Raw genomic sequence first — 14,231 nt, forward strand, 5'->3', positions numbered from 1 at the left:
CTGTCCAAAAATACTTCTATTAATAATTTTACTCTTTTTGGGCAGAAAAGAATGTAAGCAGAGAACAGTCCAAGTTAAAGAATACAAGAATGCGTCACTGAAGACTGAGTCATTCTACAGTGAAGAATGTGTCATTCTCACAGTGGTGAGAAGGAAAGTCCAGGGGATGAGCCCCGGGAGAAACAGGACAATACAGTGCTAACTGGGGGACACAGGTAAGCATCAGGACTCCCAGACAAGCAGAGGCCTGGGAAGGAGAGGGTGTTACCAGCCACAGGAGGGTCTACTCACTTGCTCTCCCTCTTATCTGCTTGCACTGGGCAAGTATGAAAATAAAAAATCAAGGTCTCTAGAAATAGCAGTGAGTGTGCCTTTTTCCAAAAACCCAACTCAGCAATGCTATGTGGCAACATAAGGGCAGGTATAGATGCTCACTCTTGCCACTCAGGTGCATGTGCTGACAGCAAACAAACACACTTTCTTCTGAGGAAAGTGAATTAATCACTGCACCAAAACGACATCTTCAAGTCTTTAGTTTATTTTTTTTATTTTTTTTTTTTATTTATTTATTTGTTTATACAAACACTGGATACAGTCAGAAGCGCGGGAGGGTGAGAGAATTCACCAGAGCCAGAGCGGGGAGCAGAGCAGGCAGAAGGACCGAAGTACACTGCTGAGGGGAGCAGCGGGCCGCAGGAGAGGTCTGCGCGCCATGTGGGACCCTCCTCCGGTGGCCGGGGAGCAGCCGGGGATCGAACCGGCGCTGCAGAGGCTGCGGGCAGCTTCGCAACCCAGCGCTCAACCGCTGCGCCACCGGGGAGGCCCTCAAGTCTTTAGTTTATTTGTACTTTTAGGATAATCTGAATCCTTCTCTGGTCAAATCTCAGTTGACACTTTGACCACTGTCACCTTTTCTAGATGGCACATGGAAACAGAGATACTTTGGATCCTATGAAAGTTTATTTGCAAGCACATATTAAAAAGCACTGACTGGGGGAGGGGCGGGAAACAAGAAAGCGCCACCCCCAGACACTCTGAGCCATTCTCTCACTGTAATGCTTAGAAGGCCATTGTGGTGAGAGACAACCCCCTACTGTGTTCATAAGTAGATTATGATTCCCTTGTTTACAGGACATCCCTTCCTCAACTACACTATGTAGATTCAGAGTAGTATTCAGAAGAGTACTGATAGAGGGTTGGAGCAGGCTAACACCATTAAGGCTTCTGAGACAAGGAAAGCAGAACTGCAGGCTGCAAGAGTCACCAGCATTTCAGAAGGGCAGAATGAGTATGGCTGGGAGGAGATGAAACAATGCCCTGTAAATCTGATTTCACCCATACTGCATCTCAGCCAGGCCAGAATTAGTAATGTGCAGAATGATCAATCACTGTCACCTGAAATATTCAAGGTCCTGCTGCCTATTCTTAGGATAGAAAACAATCTAATGCTGAAATATGACTTTCTGGCTTTTGTTCATTCTATACTCTTTTAATAAAGCAGAACAGAAAATCTTGCCCTGGGCTTGGCTGGGCTATTGGGTTTATCTCCTAAGTGGCAAAGCTTCATTCCTCAGCCCAATCACCAAACAGCCCAAGTTATAAGAAGCCCGATAGAGAAAGAAAAATGCCTGTGCTGCACCTTAAGCATCAATTTACCAGATGTAATAATTGTTTTGAGAGACAGGTTTTCTCTTTATAGCTAATGGGCAAATGCTGATGACTGTACATGGCCAAGCTTGGCATATATGGCTGATGAATTACAATCTGACTCCAGCACTGCCAGCGGAGGGTGTAGAAAGGAAGAAAACAAACCCTTGGGGCATTACCTGCAGGAAAGACTCCAGCTGGGCCCCCACGTACCTTCTCCGCGTACTCAGATACAATTTGCTTGATCTCAGCGGAGCAGAGTCCCACAATCTGGCCCACGGAGCTGGCGGTGAGACGGCTCTGCAATCACAGGGAAGGTGTGTGCTCAAACCTGAACACCAAGCGGTAGAGCCAAAGAGGTCATGTTCCAGGGAAAAAATAACCTGGTCTTTGTTCAAGTATTCATCAGAAAGATCTAGATTCTTCTCAGAGCCTGGGTATCATGGAAAATCCTTCATGCTTTCTATTCTATTCCAAGGTTTCTCTTCCTGATGATTAGTAAACATAGCTGGCAGGGAACTTTGCTGTGCCTTCTCAGGGAAAAGAGTGCAAATGAAAGAGGAAGAGGAAGCTCAGAACTCCTAAAATACCTCAAAGGCCTTTTCTGTCCTAAAAAGGAATGATTCTTTCACAGCACTTGGCAGACCTTTCCGACGGACCCTGAACTCTGCGAAGAGCAACTATAAACCTGGCATTCTATTTTCTACCTAGAGAGTGTGAGGAGGAAACACGACAAGGGCTCCTCTGATGGGGTGTGACCTGTGGTTATAGAGAGGCAAGACTGAACTACGGCTCTTCCAGAGACCCTGTGGTGGCATCTCAGCACGGACACCCTGCGCCTACAGGCACCTCAAGTCTTCCCCCCAGAGGATTCTGTGGATGGCAGTACTATGTCTCTATAAAAAGCTTCCCACAAGAAAGATTCCTAGGAAACAGGAAGCACTTAGTGCCGAAAAGACCAGGCTCTCAGAAGGTAGTCCTTCTGGGAGGAAGCCCCAAAGAGCTGAGCAGGCAAACCACATCCCCAATGCCACCCCGCTTTCCCCCACAACCACTCCACCTCACCTCCTCACTTGCCATGGCAGTCATCGTGGTCATCAACGACTGAATACGCTGCTAAAAGAGGAATGGGGAGAAGGAGCAATGAGTGGATCTGACCATGTAAGACGTACACGGTATCTCTAAATAGGTATTTGTAGTAGACTCCAAGGGTCGTTTACTTTGTTCTTGTCCTATGGTAAGCCTCATGAGAAGTAAAGAAAGGAAATTGGAAAGGGTGTGACAGACCAGCTAATAGCAGCTATGGGAGGCACCTGGCCATTTTGAAAAGCTGGGGATGAAAGTGAAACTTCTCTTTGAACAATTTAAAGAGAAACCCCAGGGGGCCTACCAGGGTCACACACCTCTTCAGCAGCTCGAAGCTCATCTTCTTCATGGGCATCAGATTTTTCTGTAGCCGAAAGCCCTGTGGGAAGTGGCGTTTTCTTATCCTCAATCTAAAAGGAAAGATGCAATAACAACTGAGCACTGGAGCTGGAGATGTAGTAGAAAAAGGTCAACGTTGCAAAGAGGTGTGAGTCCATAAAAGAAAACACACAGATCTGGAGAGCTGAACCAATCTCTGAGAAAGTGTGGTAAATCCAGAGACGTGAGCTTCTATCCCAACTACAGCTTTCCAGGCCTTTGTCAATGCCTAGCTCCATTTCTGAAATGTTCACTGATTAAATTCTTACCAGGTCATACATATTTGCCAGTTTTACTTATACCTAGTTTGGGTCTGCCCCTACATTAACACCTTTAACACTGGCTAAAGGAGTGTTTTTTTCAAATTGCCAGTTGAGACCCTTAGTGGGACATGAAATTAATTTGGCAGGTATGATTAGCATCTAAATAAGTTAAATAAAAACAACAGATCAGAATCTACCAGAGTGCTTTTCATCTAGAAAATGGTTAAGTACCACTTGGTGAAACTTCTGTTTTGTGGGCCTCCCCGGTGGTACAAGAGGTTAACTCTCAGCACTATGAAACTGTCAGCAGTCACTGCAACACGAGTTCGATCCCTGGCCAGGGAGATAACCCACACGGCGCAGCAGACCTCTCCTGCCTCACCCGCTGCTCCTCTCTACAGTGGGAATGAAAAAAAGATTAGATCTGAAGCTGTAGGACTGTACTTTTTAAGACACTACTTACTACTTTAGTTAGCACAAAGGCAGTAGTTAAGAGCACAGGCTTTGATGTCATATGGACCTGGGTTCAGATTCTTAATTAAGATACTTTAGGAGCAAATGTATGGGATGCAGCAAAAGCAGTAATAAGAGGAAAATATATAGCAATAGAAGCTCACATCAAGAAACAAGAAAGAACGCAAAGAAACAACCTAATCTCGAAGCTCAAAGATCTAGAAAAAGAACAACAAGAAAACCCCAAAACCAGTAGAAGAAAAGAAATAATAAAAACCAAAGCAGAAATAAATGAAATTGAAACTAAAAAAACAATCCAAAAGATCAATGAAACCAAGAGCTGGTTCTTTGAAAAAATCAATAAAATAGACAAACCCCTAGCCAGGCTCACAAAGGAAAAAAGGGAGAAAGCACAAATAAACAGGATCATCAATGAAAGAGGAGAAATCACAACGGACACAGCAGAAATCAAAAGAATAATCAGTAACTACTATGAACAGTTATATGGAAACAAGTTTAACAATCTAGAGGAGATGGACAAATTCCTACAACTCTACAATCACCCAAAGCTAGATAAAGAAGAAATAGAACACCTAAACAGACCAATTACAATTAGCGAAATTGAAATGGTAATCAAAAACCTCCCCAAAAACAAAAGCCCAGGACCTGATGGATTTACAAATGAATTCTACCAAACATTCAGAGACGAATTAGTGCCTATCCTTCACAAACTCTTCCAAAAAATTGAGAAGGAAGGGACAATACCAAACACGTTCTATGAAGCCAACATTACACTAATACCAAAACCGAACAAGGACAACACAAAAAAGGAAAACTACAGGCCAATCTCCCTAATGAACACTGATGCAAAAATCCTCAATAAAATTTTAGCTATCAGAATCCAACAATGTATCCATAAGATAATTCACCACGACCAAGTTGGATTCATTCCAGGGGCACAAGGATGGTTTAACATCCGAAAATCAATCAACGTTATCCAACACATCAACAAAAAGAAATATAAAAACCATATGATAATATCAATAGATGCTGAGAAAGCTTTCGACAAAGTGCAACACCCATTCATGATAAAAGCCCTTGAAGTTCTTGGGATACAAGGAACATACCTCAACATCATAAAGGCCATCTATGACAAGCCAACAGCCAGTATCATTCTCAATGGTGAAAAGCTGAAAGCAATTCCATTAAGATCTGGAACAAGACAAGGATGTCCACTCTCACCATTGCTTTTCAATATAATACTGGAAGTCCTAGCCAGGGCAATAAGACAAGAGAAAGACATCCAAGGAATCCAAATAGGAAAAGAAGAAGTCAAACTATCACTATTTGCAGACGATATGATATTATACATAGAGAACCCCAAAAACTCCACAGAAAAGCTAATTCAACTCATCAATCAGTTCAGTAAAGTGGCAGGATACAAAATCAACACGCAAAAGTCAGTAGCCTTCCTATACACAAACAATAAATCTGAAGAAGAAGAAATCGAAAAGACCATCCCTTTTGTTATTGAAACAAAAAAAATCAAATATTTGGGAATAAATCTAACAAAAGAGGTAAAGGACCTATACAAAGAAAACTATAAAACACTGTTAAAAGAAATAGAAGAAGACACAAAGAAATGGAGAGACATCCCCTGCTCATGGATTGGAAGAATAAACATTATTAAAATGGCCATCCTTCCAAAAGCAATATACAGATTCAATGCTATTCCAATCAAAATTTCAATGTCATTCTTCAAAGAAATAGAAAAATTATTGATGAAATTCATATGGAATCACAAAAAACCCCGAATAGCCAAAGCTCTCCTGAAAAAAAAAGAAGGGAATGGAGGCATCAGACTCCCAGACTTCAAACTATACTACAAAGCCATAATCATCAAAACTGCATGGTATTGGAACAAGAACAGACATACAGACCAATGGAATCGAATAGAAAATCCAGAAATAAACCCACAGATTTATGGTCAACTAATCTTTGACAAAGGAGCAAAGACTATGCATTGGAGCAAAGAAAGTTTGTTCAATAAATGGTGCTGGGAAAACTGGGTCGCTACATGCAAAAGAATGAAGCTTGACCACCACCTCACACCATACACAAAAATCAACTCAAAATGGATTAAAGAACTAGACATAAGACCTGAAACCATAAAATATATAGAAGGAAATATAGGCGAAACACTACGTGATTTGCACATCAAAGACATCTTTACAGACACATCACCCAAAGCAGTGATAGTGAAGGCAAAGATAAACAGCTGGGACTATATCAAATTAAAGAGCTTTTGCACAGCAAAAGAGACAATAACAAAAACAAAGAGAAACCCCACCAACTGGGAGAACATTTTTGCACCCAACACTAATGATAAAGGACTGATCACAAAAATCTGCAAAGAGCTGATGAGACTCAACAACAACAAAGAAAATAATCCAGTCAAAAAATGGGCAGAAGAGCTTAAAAGAAACTTCTCTGAAGAGGAAATGCAAATGGCCAACAGGCATATGAAAAAATGTTCAACATCACTTGTCATCAGGGAAATGCAAATCAAAACTACCATGAGATACCATCTTACACCAGTGAGAATGGCACATATTAAAAAAACTAGCAACAACAAATGTTGGCGAGGGTGTGGAGAAAAAGGAACTCTTCTGCACTGTTGGTGGGAGTGCAAACTGGTCCAACCACTGTGGAAAGCTGTGTGGAGATTTCTGGACCTACTAAACATAGAGCTTCCATATGACCCAGCAATTCCACTCCTAGGTATTTACCCAAAGGACACAGAAACATCAATTCCAAAGAACACCTGCACCCCTATGTTTATAGCAGCACTGTTTACAATAGCTAAGCTTTGGAAACAACCCAAATGCCCAAAAATAGATGACTGGATCAAGAAGATGTGGTACATATATACCATGGAATATTACTCAGCATTCAAAAAAGATAAACACATGCAATTTGCTGCAACATGGATGGCGCTGGAAGGGATCATGCTCAGCGAAATAAGCCAAAAAGAAAAAGAAAAATACCGGATGGTCTCACTCATAGCAGGAATCTAGAAAACTTAAATAATGGACCAGGAAAATGAAAAACTATAAGAAAGTGAAAATCAAAATCAACAAAAAACTATGAACCAGAGACACTTTTAGGGGAGCGGGGGCGGGAGGGGAGGGATTGGGGTCAGAATGGGGGGCGGCAATTGTATGGGGAATATAACAATAAAATTTATTAAAAAAAAAAAAAAAAAAAAAAAAAAAAAAAAAAAAAAGATACTTTAGGAGCTATGTGATCTCAAAAAAACCACTGACCCGCTTCCAATCTCAGCTTTCTAACTGAGAAACAGTAATCTACCTTCCTCACAGAGTTGTACAGAGGAGTAAGTAAAAATAAACACATGGAGGTCCCTGAACAGGGGCCTGGAACACAGTAAAGGTTTGACATGGGAAGATTTAAATGCCTGCCCTGCTGCTAACAGTTAGGGATCATAACAAACAGCGAAGGAGAATCTTGAGACTCATGGGAAGTCCGAAAACCCCATCTCAACTTACCTGATTTTCCCACATGAGGTTGTCTCAGAGCAGGCCTGTGACTCAGGCCTGTGTTCTATCTCTCTGCCAGCACCCTATTCACACCTGACTGGGGTCTCTCATCAGCTGAGTGCTCAGTGCCATAGGAGTAGACTTTGTCTTCACATCTTTATAGGTCTTAGAGCCCAAGGATTAGACCCTGGGGCCATGACTTTCAGTTGCCCTTCACTTCTAGCCCTACAATGACTAGTGGAGACAGCAGGCTAGAGGTGCCAGCAGGTGGAGATGCAGTGAAAGAGCAGCAGCACATCCCTGCTGCCCCTGCTGTCCAAGACCCAGAGCCCTCCTATCCTTGCTGGGCAGCCTGACAGCGTCAGAGAGACCAAGGGGAGGGGGACGTCCAGCTCTCAAACATGCTCTCCCATTATTGATGCTCTCTTACCTTTTCTGTTTTGCTCTGGCGACTAAATCCATACCTCCTGCAGGCCACAAAAAAAGAGGAGTTTAATTACAATTCAAAAATCACATATATTTGGTCAAATGCATTTTGGTTAGATTTTGAAATGAAACACACCAAAGAGAAAGTAGAATATTTGGTGAATAGATGCAATGTTTGAAGTGCCTAAGCCATGATCAGATTCTACTGTTTTTGAATAAAGGCCAGCCATTCCATTTGCCATGTAAATACTGTACCTGGGAACTTTCATACAGAGTTCTCTTTAAGCGCCATCATTACTCTTTGAATTAGGAACTCACTTACCTTTAAATAGTTTATAAGGAATTAAAGTTACTTGTAACCATGTAAGAAAGACAAATGAAGAGTTTCTGTTCTTGCCCTCACGTGCCTCACTTGCTGGGTCGGCATGTGTTGGCCTCTTACCTGGCCTCAGCCTCACCTCACTCCACTCTTCCTCCCCATTCCATATCCAGCACCCCACTGGCCTGAGTTGCATTGATCAATGGCAGGTCTCTGTCCTTCTGTCCTCAGGAGAAACAGGACCTCGTCAGCACTCTCACTGGGCTTCTCCTCTATGGAGCTGTCTAACAAGGGTTCATCTTACTGCTCCCCTCCACCCACTGCCTGAACAGGGAGTTCTGCACACACCGGGCATTCTCTTCACTCCTCCCACTTTCCTCCTCCCTCCTCACACCTCAGCACCACAGTTACCTCCTCTCTAAAGCAGCCCCTATGCGCAGACACTGCCCCAGTTGACCCAATCCTGCAGTTGTACATGTCCCCTCGCTTCCCAGATGGTAATTGTCCATCTGCCATTTGCATATCTGTACACTTCTCCATGAGGGCACCGATGCCACTTGCACATTTTGTATTTGAATTGTATGTTGAAGGAATAAATTAAACATAAGCCACAGAAAATGCAAAAATCAAGAAGCCAAAAGTATCACCTTGCAATAGGTTGTTCTATGACTGGAGAGATCAAAAAGTCACTGCTGGTTCATGCGCCCGTCCATGAGGCATAAATCTACAGGCCCAGAGTATGGCAAAAGTTAAATTGAGTATCCAGAGAAATTTCATAAAGGACCTTGTATTAATCAGTAACAATTACATCTTCCCACACTAGAGAGGCTGGAAAACAACAACAACAAAAAACCCTTTCCACAGTCCCTTGCACCAAGGACTCTGAAAACTATTTAATTTTTACCTATTGCTCTCTTTTGGGAGTTCTGAATATGCAACAGCTAGATAGGAGATGGGGGACACAAAAGATTCACTGCGCTGGTGCAGATGATTACTGTAGAAGCAACTTGGTTCTGGGGCCAGCAGCTCACATAGTGGCCTCCTAATTTGGCAGGAGTGGCGCGGTTTCTTTGTCAGCAGTTAGGGTGTAACTGCTGGAGTTACACCCGAGTGTGGAGGCCGTCGTGGCATCCTAGGAGGCCTAATCCTAAGGTGAAGCTAGGGAGGTGACCCTGGCTTAACTTAGATTCCAGCTCTCAAGCCCTCCCATCAATCCCTATAATCAGTTCCTTCTGCTGAAACTAATGGGAAGGTTTTGTGTTCTCAACCAGGGCACTCTGACTGACAGAGGGTCTCACTGAGGAATCCTTGTACCTTGGTTTTGTTTTTGCTTTTCCGGGCCCTTCCTCTGTGGAGACCTTAGGATAGAAGACATCTGCTCAGGCAGAATGCCCTTTTCTAAGGCCTAGGAATTTTATGATTTCCCAAATAAAGCAATAAACAACCAAATATGAGTAATTCAATTGCATTTGGGGTCTCAGCTACTTCTCCTTAAAGACAGAGGCTCATAAGACTTTTCTGACCACCCCAAACTATGTGAGGCCCCCAGATGTGTGCTTCTGTGTTTATGCCACCAATGCACCCACCCCACAGTGCACAATAACCATGTTAAATGTGATCTGTTGAGGTCCTGGAGGGGGTTTTCTTCACTTGCTTTTAAAAATTCACTCACTCTTCACTCACTACCTTTTAAAAATTGAGGTAAAATTCCCCATTTTAAAGTGTATACTTCAGTGCTTTAATGCATTCATTATTTTGTGCAACCACTCCTACTATTTAATTCAAAAATAGTTCCATTACCTCAAAAAGAAACTCCAGACCTGTTAGCAGTTAGTGCTGTTTTCTGCATGCCAATCCCTGGAAACTACTGATGGATTGCCTGTCCAAGGGCTTGCCTAGTCTAGACATTTCATATACATGGAATCATACATCATGGGTGGCCTTTTGTGTCTGGCTTCTTTCACTTAGCATGTTTTCAAATTTCATCAATACTGTAGTACAAGTTATTACTTGATTCCCTTTTTATGACTAAATAATACCCACTGTGTGGATAAACACATTTATCCATTCCACAATTTGTGGAGAGTTAGGTTGTTTTTACTTTTTGATGACTGTGAAAAATGCTGCCATGGATATTAATGTATAGTTTCACTTACTTTTATATCTCCAGTACCTGCCATATAAATAAATACTCAACAAATGTTTGCTGGTTTGCTGAATGAATGAGGAGTCCAACTGACATTTCTAAAGATGTCATCTGCATGTGACATGGTGGTAATGTTTCCATGACACAGAAGAGCTGTGCTCAGCTGCCTATTAATCCCTGCTTCATTGTTCAATGGTCCCAGATCTCTGGGAGACTCTGCATGTGTTTGGGGTTCACCGGGAGAAACTATCCCTTTATGTCTATCATCTCTTCCTTATAAAGAGCAGTAAGATGCTTCAACTTATTCCTAACACACACGCATCTACTTCTCTCTTATCTTTCCCAGGTATGATACTCCAGCCTGAATTCTCCCTTTCCTCTTGCTTTGTCAGTCCTGAACTTTCTTAAGTGCCAGTTAATTTGCAATGCCATATGCTTCAATTTGGCCCCACCTTTCCTTTCATGAGCTCTGGCTTACCCACCCTACTAAAGTCCTACAGAATCAATAGAGCTTTGGTTCTACCCCCACCCAGTTGATCTTCTCATGCCCCAGACCTGGAGGCAAACGCCTTCTCTCATATCAAGAGGGTGAGATGAAAACAGAAGCACTGACAACAAAAGGGAGATCTGGATTCCTAGGTGGCGTTTGAGCAATTAAGGGGTTTCATCATGGTGAGGAGAGAGCGAGTGTCGGGCAGGGCGAGTCCCAAGCCAGGAGAGGAGAATCCTTAATTGATTGAGGAAAGGAAGGGAGAGGGGTTAAGACTCCCCAAAAAGGGCTGGGGGAGGGTTAGAGTAGGGGAGATGATTATACAGGGACAAGAACTGAAAGGGGACCTTCTGGACAGGATCCTCACTGGAATCAAAAGGTCACATTTAAAGGGATTTGAGAACTAAAAACTGCTGCAGCTAATGATATAGATGATGATTATGACTATGCCTAGGAGTTGACATTCACTGTTTACTATGCAGGACAAACTATTGAAAGTCCTTCATACACACACACACAAATGCTATATATATGTAAAACACTATCTCTCTCTCTCTCTCTCGATATATATATATACACACACACACACACATATATATATATATATATATATATATATATATATATATATATATAGTGTTAAATAATCCTCACTTAATGAGGACAATCTTCACACAGTGGAGAGTATTGAATAGAATCCTGGGGTAAGAGTCTGACAGCCAGAAAGGAGGGGAGGGGGTCTTCCCAAGGAGGGGGAATAAAACGCACAAGCTGAGGCTTTAAGTTTTATCCAATTTGCTCTATCAACTTTAATAATTACTCTCTTCTTATTCCGTCTCAGCCTAAACAACAAAGACTAGGGCTATTTTTCCTAAAAACAAGAGACAAATTCTCACTGGAGGCTCAAAGAGTATTTGTATGATGATAATGACATCTGGAGTCCAACAGACCTGATTCAAGTTGACATTCGGAGGCTCTTAATAGTTCTTAACAGTACAGTTGATGTTGAGTAAGCTATTTTAAAAACTTCCTTATGTTGTCGTAATCATTCTCAAAAAGGAGAATGAGCTAATAATCAGTATGTCCATTAAGTGTCCATAGCTCTACCTCTCACAAAACCACTCTCTCTTCAGCAGAAAAGCTAAAAGAAAGCAACATACCTCCTTTCATAAAAAAAATAAAAATCCTTCAACAAATTCTACACTAGAAATCAGCTGGAATTGGGACACTTTGTTCTTTCTTACACTGCAAATTTGAAAAGCCAAGCTAGACTCTGGCATCAAAATGCACAACCATCCTGAGGAAGAGCAGGGATGCTCCGAATTTACCTGGCTACCACATGTGAGAGCAACCACCATCTCCAACACATGGAAAAGATCGTTTGAAACTGAGAATTTCAAAACAAAACAAAAAACTGAATTGCCAGCTTAATCTCAGTGAAGCAAACCATTTACTGAATCTCTGATTCCTTTTCACCCTCAGGGATGCTTGAGTCTCCACAATAATGTAAATATATCAACACAAACTAACAAAATCTACCACAACCCCTGCCCCCTACCCCCCATACTCTGTGGCCTTGGCTGGAAAGGCCCGACCACAGTGCCTAGAATGTGCAACCCCATCCAGCTGCACCAGGTTCCACATTCAGAAGGAACCCACACTTGGTTGTGGCTGCTGTCTTGAAATTCTTTATAATTAGTCATTAATAATTTTTAACAATGACAATGCTTTGTCATTTTATATCTGGTCCTGCAAATTACATAGCTGGTCTGGTAGTGCCTGACTGAGAAGGGAAGTTCAATTCACAGCAGCAACTGGTGAGTTGTGGGGGAAGTCATTACACTCAGTTTAGAGCTAGAACTAACAACTTCCTTTGAATGAGATAAGACTGGATTTCATACTTAGGAAGAAAGGATCTGACCCCACAGTACCCCCTCTGAAACAGAAAAAACAAAAATAAGTGGTGATTGCAATCCATTTGAAAGATGATATAATTAAGCCAACTAAGCCAAATTTCCTTCTGGTTATCTGCAGTACCTAGAGGGGAAGCCCTCAGAAGCTCACTCAGGGAGATGCTAATGGCAGAGCCGTTAGTTCTAGCCACCTAAGGAGGGTCAGGTTGTGAGGCAGAGCAGCACACAGCACTCTTAGCACAAAGGAAGGAAGCACCAGGAGACATACTCACATCAAGGCATCAGCTACCCTAAGTAGAAAATGCAGGACATAAATGAACGTTAATACCCCAGGAAAAAATCCAATGAGAGAAGTACTCCCTTGTGTGTTAAGTAAAAACTGAGGCTGTAAGAATTTTTTTTTTTAAATTTTAGAGATGGTTTTTAGGAAGTGACAAAACTACTTTTAAATTCATTTTTCTAATCTGGACAGATTTTCACAGAAAACTAAAACTATTATTCCAATATTTAAAGCAAAACTGTTGTAACTGTTCTCAATGCTTCAGTATACCTAAAGATTTTAACAAATGGCCAAGGCACAAAGGACAAACCATCCCACTTTCCACAAATGCTTCAAACAACCCAACACCCCGAGAAGGGGAGAGGCAGTCTTTGATGCTGGAAATCTCAGTCCACAAACAGTAAACTCAGGCAGATAAAAGTCAATGAAGGTAATCCCACTGAAGCAATTGAAATTAGTTTTTCTTTTCAATGGTTTTATAAAATAGACAGTTTAGACTGGGTTGCACCCATTACCTGCCATATTCCAAAAGTGTAGCATGGATTCGCGATTCTTCGTCAAGCAGCTCCTCTGCTCCCTGTTGGCGTTTGTATTTCCGACGGGGCTTGTAAACATCCTAGGTGGATGAGGCAGACAAGGTACTGAGTGAGAAGGCTATCCTCCTGACCAGCTGCTGGACCCACACAGCCAGCCTGCAGTGCCAGCCTTCCACTGCAGCAAGGTACAGCTTTCCAGCAGAACAGCAGGCACCTGGGGGTTCCCGGCCTACCTTCAAGGAAGCAGTCTGCTCCTTTGACATTTATATTGGTAGCAAATATTTCTACCCATTCTAATGTCAAAACTGTTTTACCTTGGTGTTTTTTTGTCCTAAGACATCAGTTTGTCAAACATCAGTTTTATCTTACTTCCTAAGTGAGGGATTATGAAGAACAAAGTTCCTGTATGTTACTTTTATAGTTAAATTCAGCCTTTCAATCTATTCAGGTTTTTTTTTTTTTTTGTAGTAAGAAGTAGGGATTAACTTTTTTTCCATTTTCTGAATGGAAAATGAATAGTGCCACCATCACCAATAGTTTTTCCCTTCCCTGACTTGAAATGGCATGTGTAGGCAACATGTGCTAATTGCATCCTCTTCAATCTCTTTGGCTCTATCCAGTCTCCACTGTCTTTTTCCAAATTTCCTGGCTATTCCTACACATTTCTCCTCCAAATTAATTCTAGTATCAGCCTTTCAAGTTCATTATGAAAAACTGTGGAGGTTTAATTAGAATCA

General features: G+C 41.9%; 1 protein-coding gene across 1 annotated transcript in view; it reads right to left on the reverse strand.

Annotated features, from left to right (window-relative positions):
* CCDC93 (coiled-coil domain containing 93) overlaps positions 1-14,231 on the reverse strand; it is a 91,544-nt gene that overhangs the window by 50,685 nt on the left and 26,628 nt on the right. Inside the window, exons 7-11 of the mRNA XM_037523248.2 lie at positions 13,474-13,574; positions 7,815-7,851; positions 3,051-3,143; positions 2,713-2,763; positions 1,861-1,947 (exon numbers count right to left, since the gene is read on the reverse strand). Coding sequence (XP_037379145.1) covers positions 1,861-1,947; positions 2,713-2,763; positions 3,051-3,143; positions 7,815-7,851; positions 13,474-13,574 — 369 coding nt within the window. The remainder of the gene's footprint in view (positions 1-1,860; positions 1,948-2,712; positions 2,764-3,050; positions 3,144-7,814; positions 7,852-13,473; positions 13,575-14,231) is intronic.

This window comes from Talpa occidentalis, unplaced genomic scaffold, assembly GCF_014898055.3.
Source record: "Talpa occidentalis isolate TD23 unplaced genomic scaffold, MPIMG_talOcc4v2.1 talOcc4.3, whole genome shotgun sequence".
NCBI classification, from domain to species: Eukaryota; Metazoa; Chordata; class Mammalia; order Eulipotyphla; family Talpidae; genus Talpa; species Talpa occidentalis.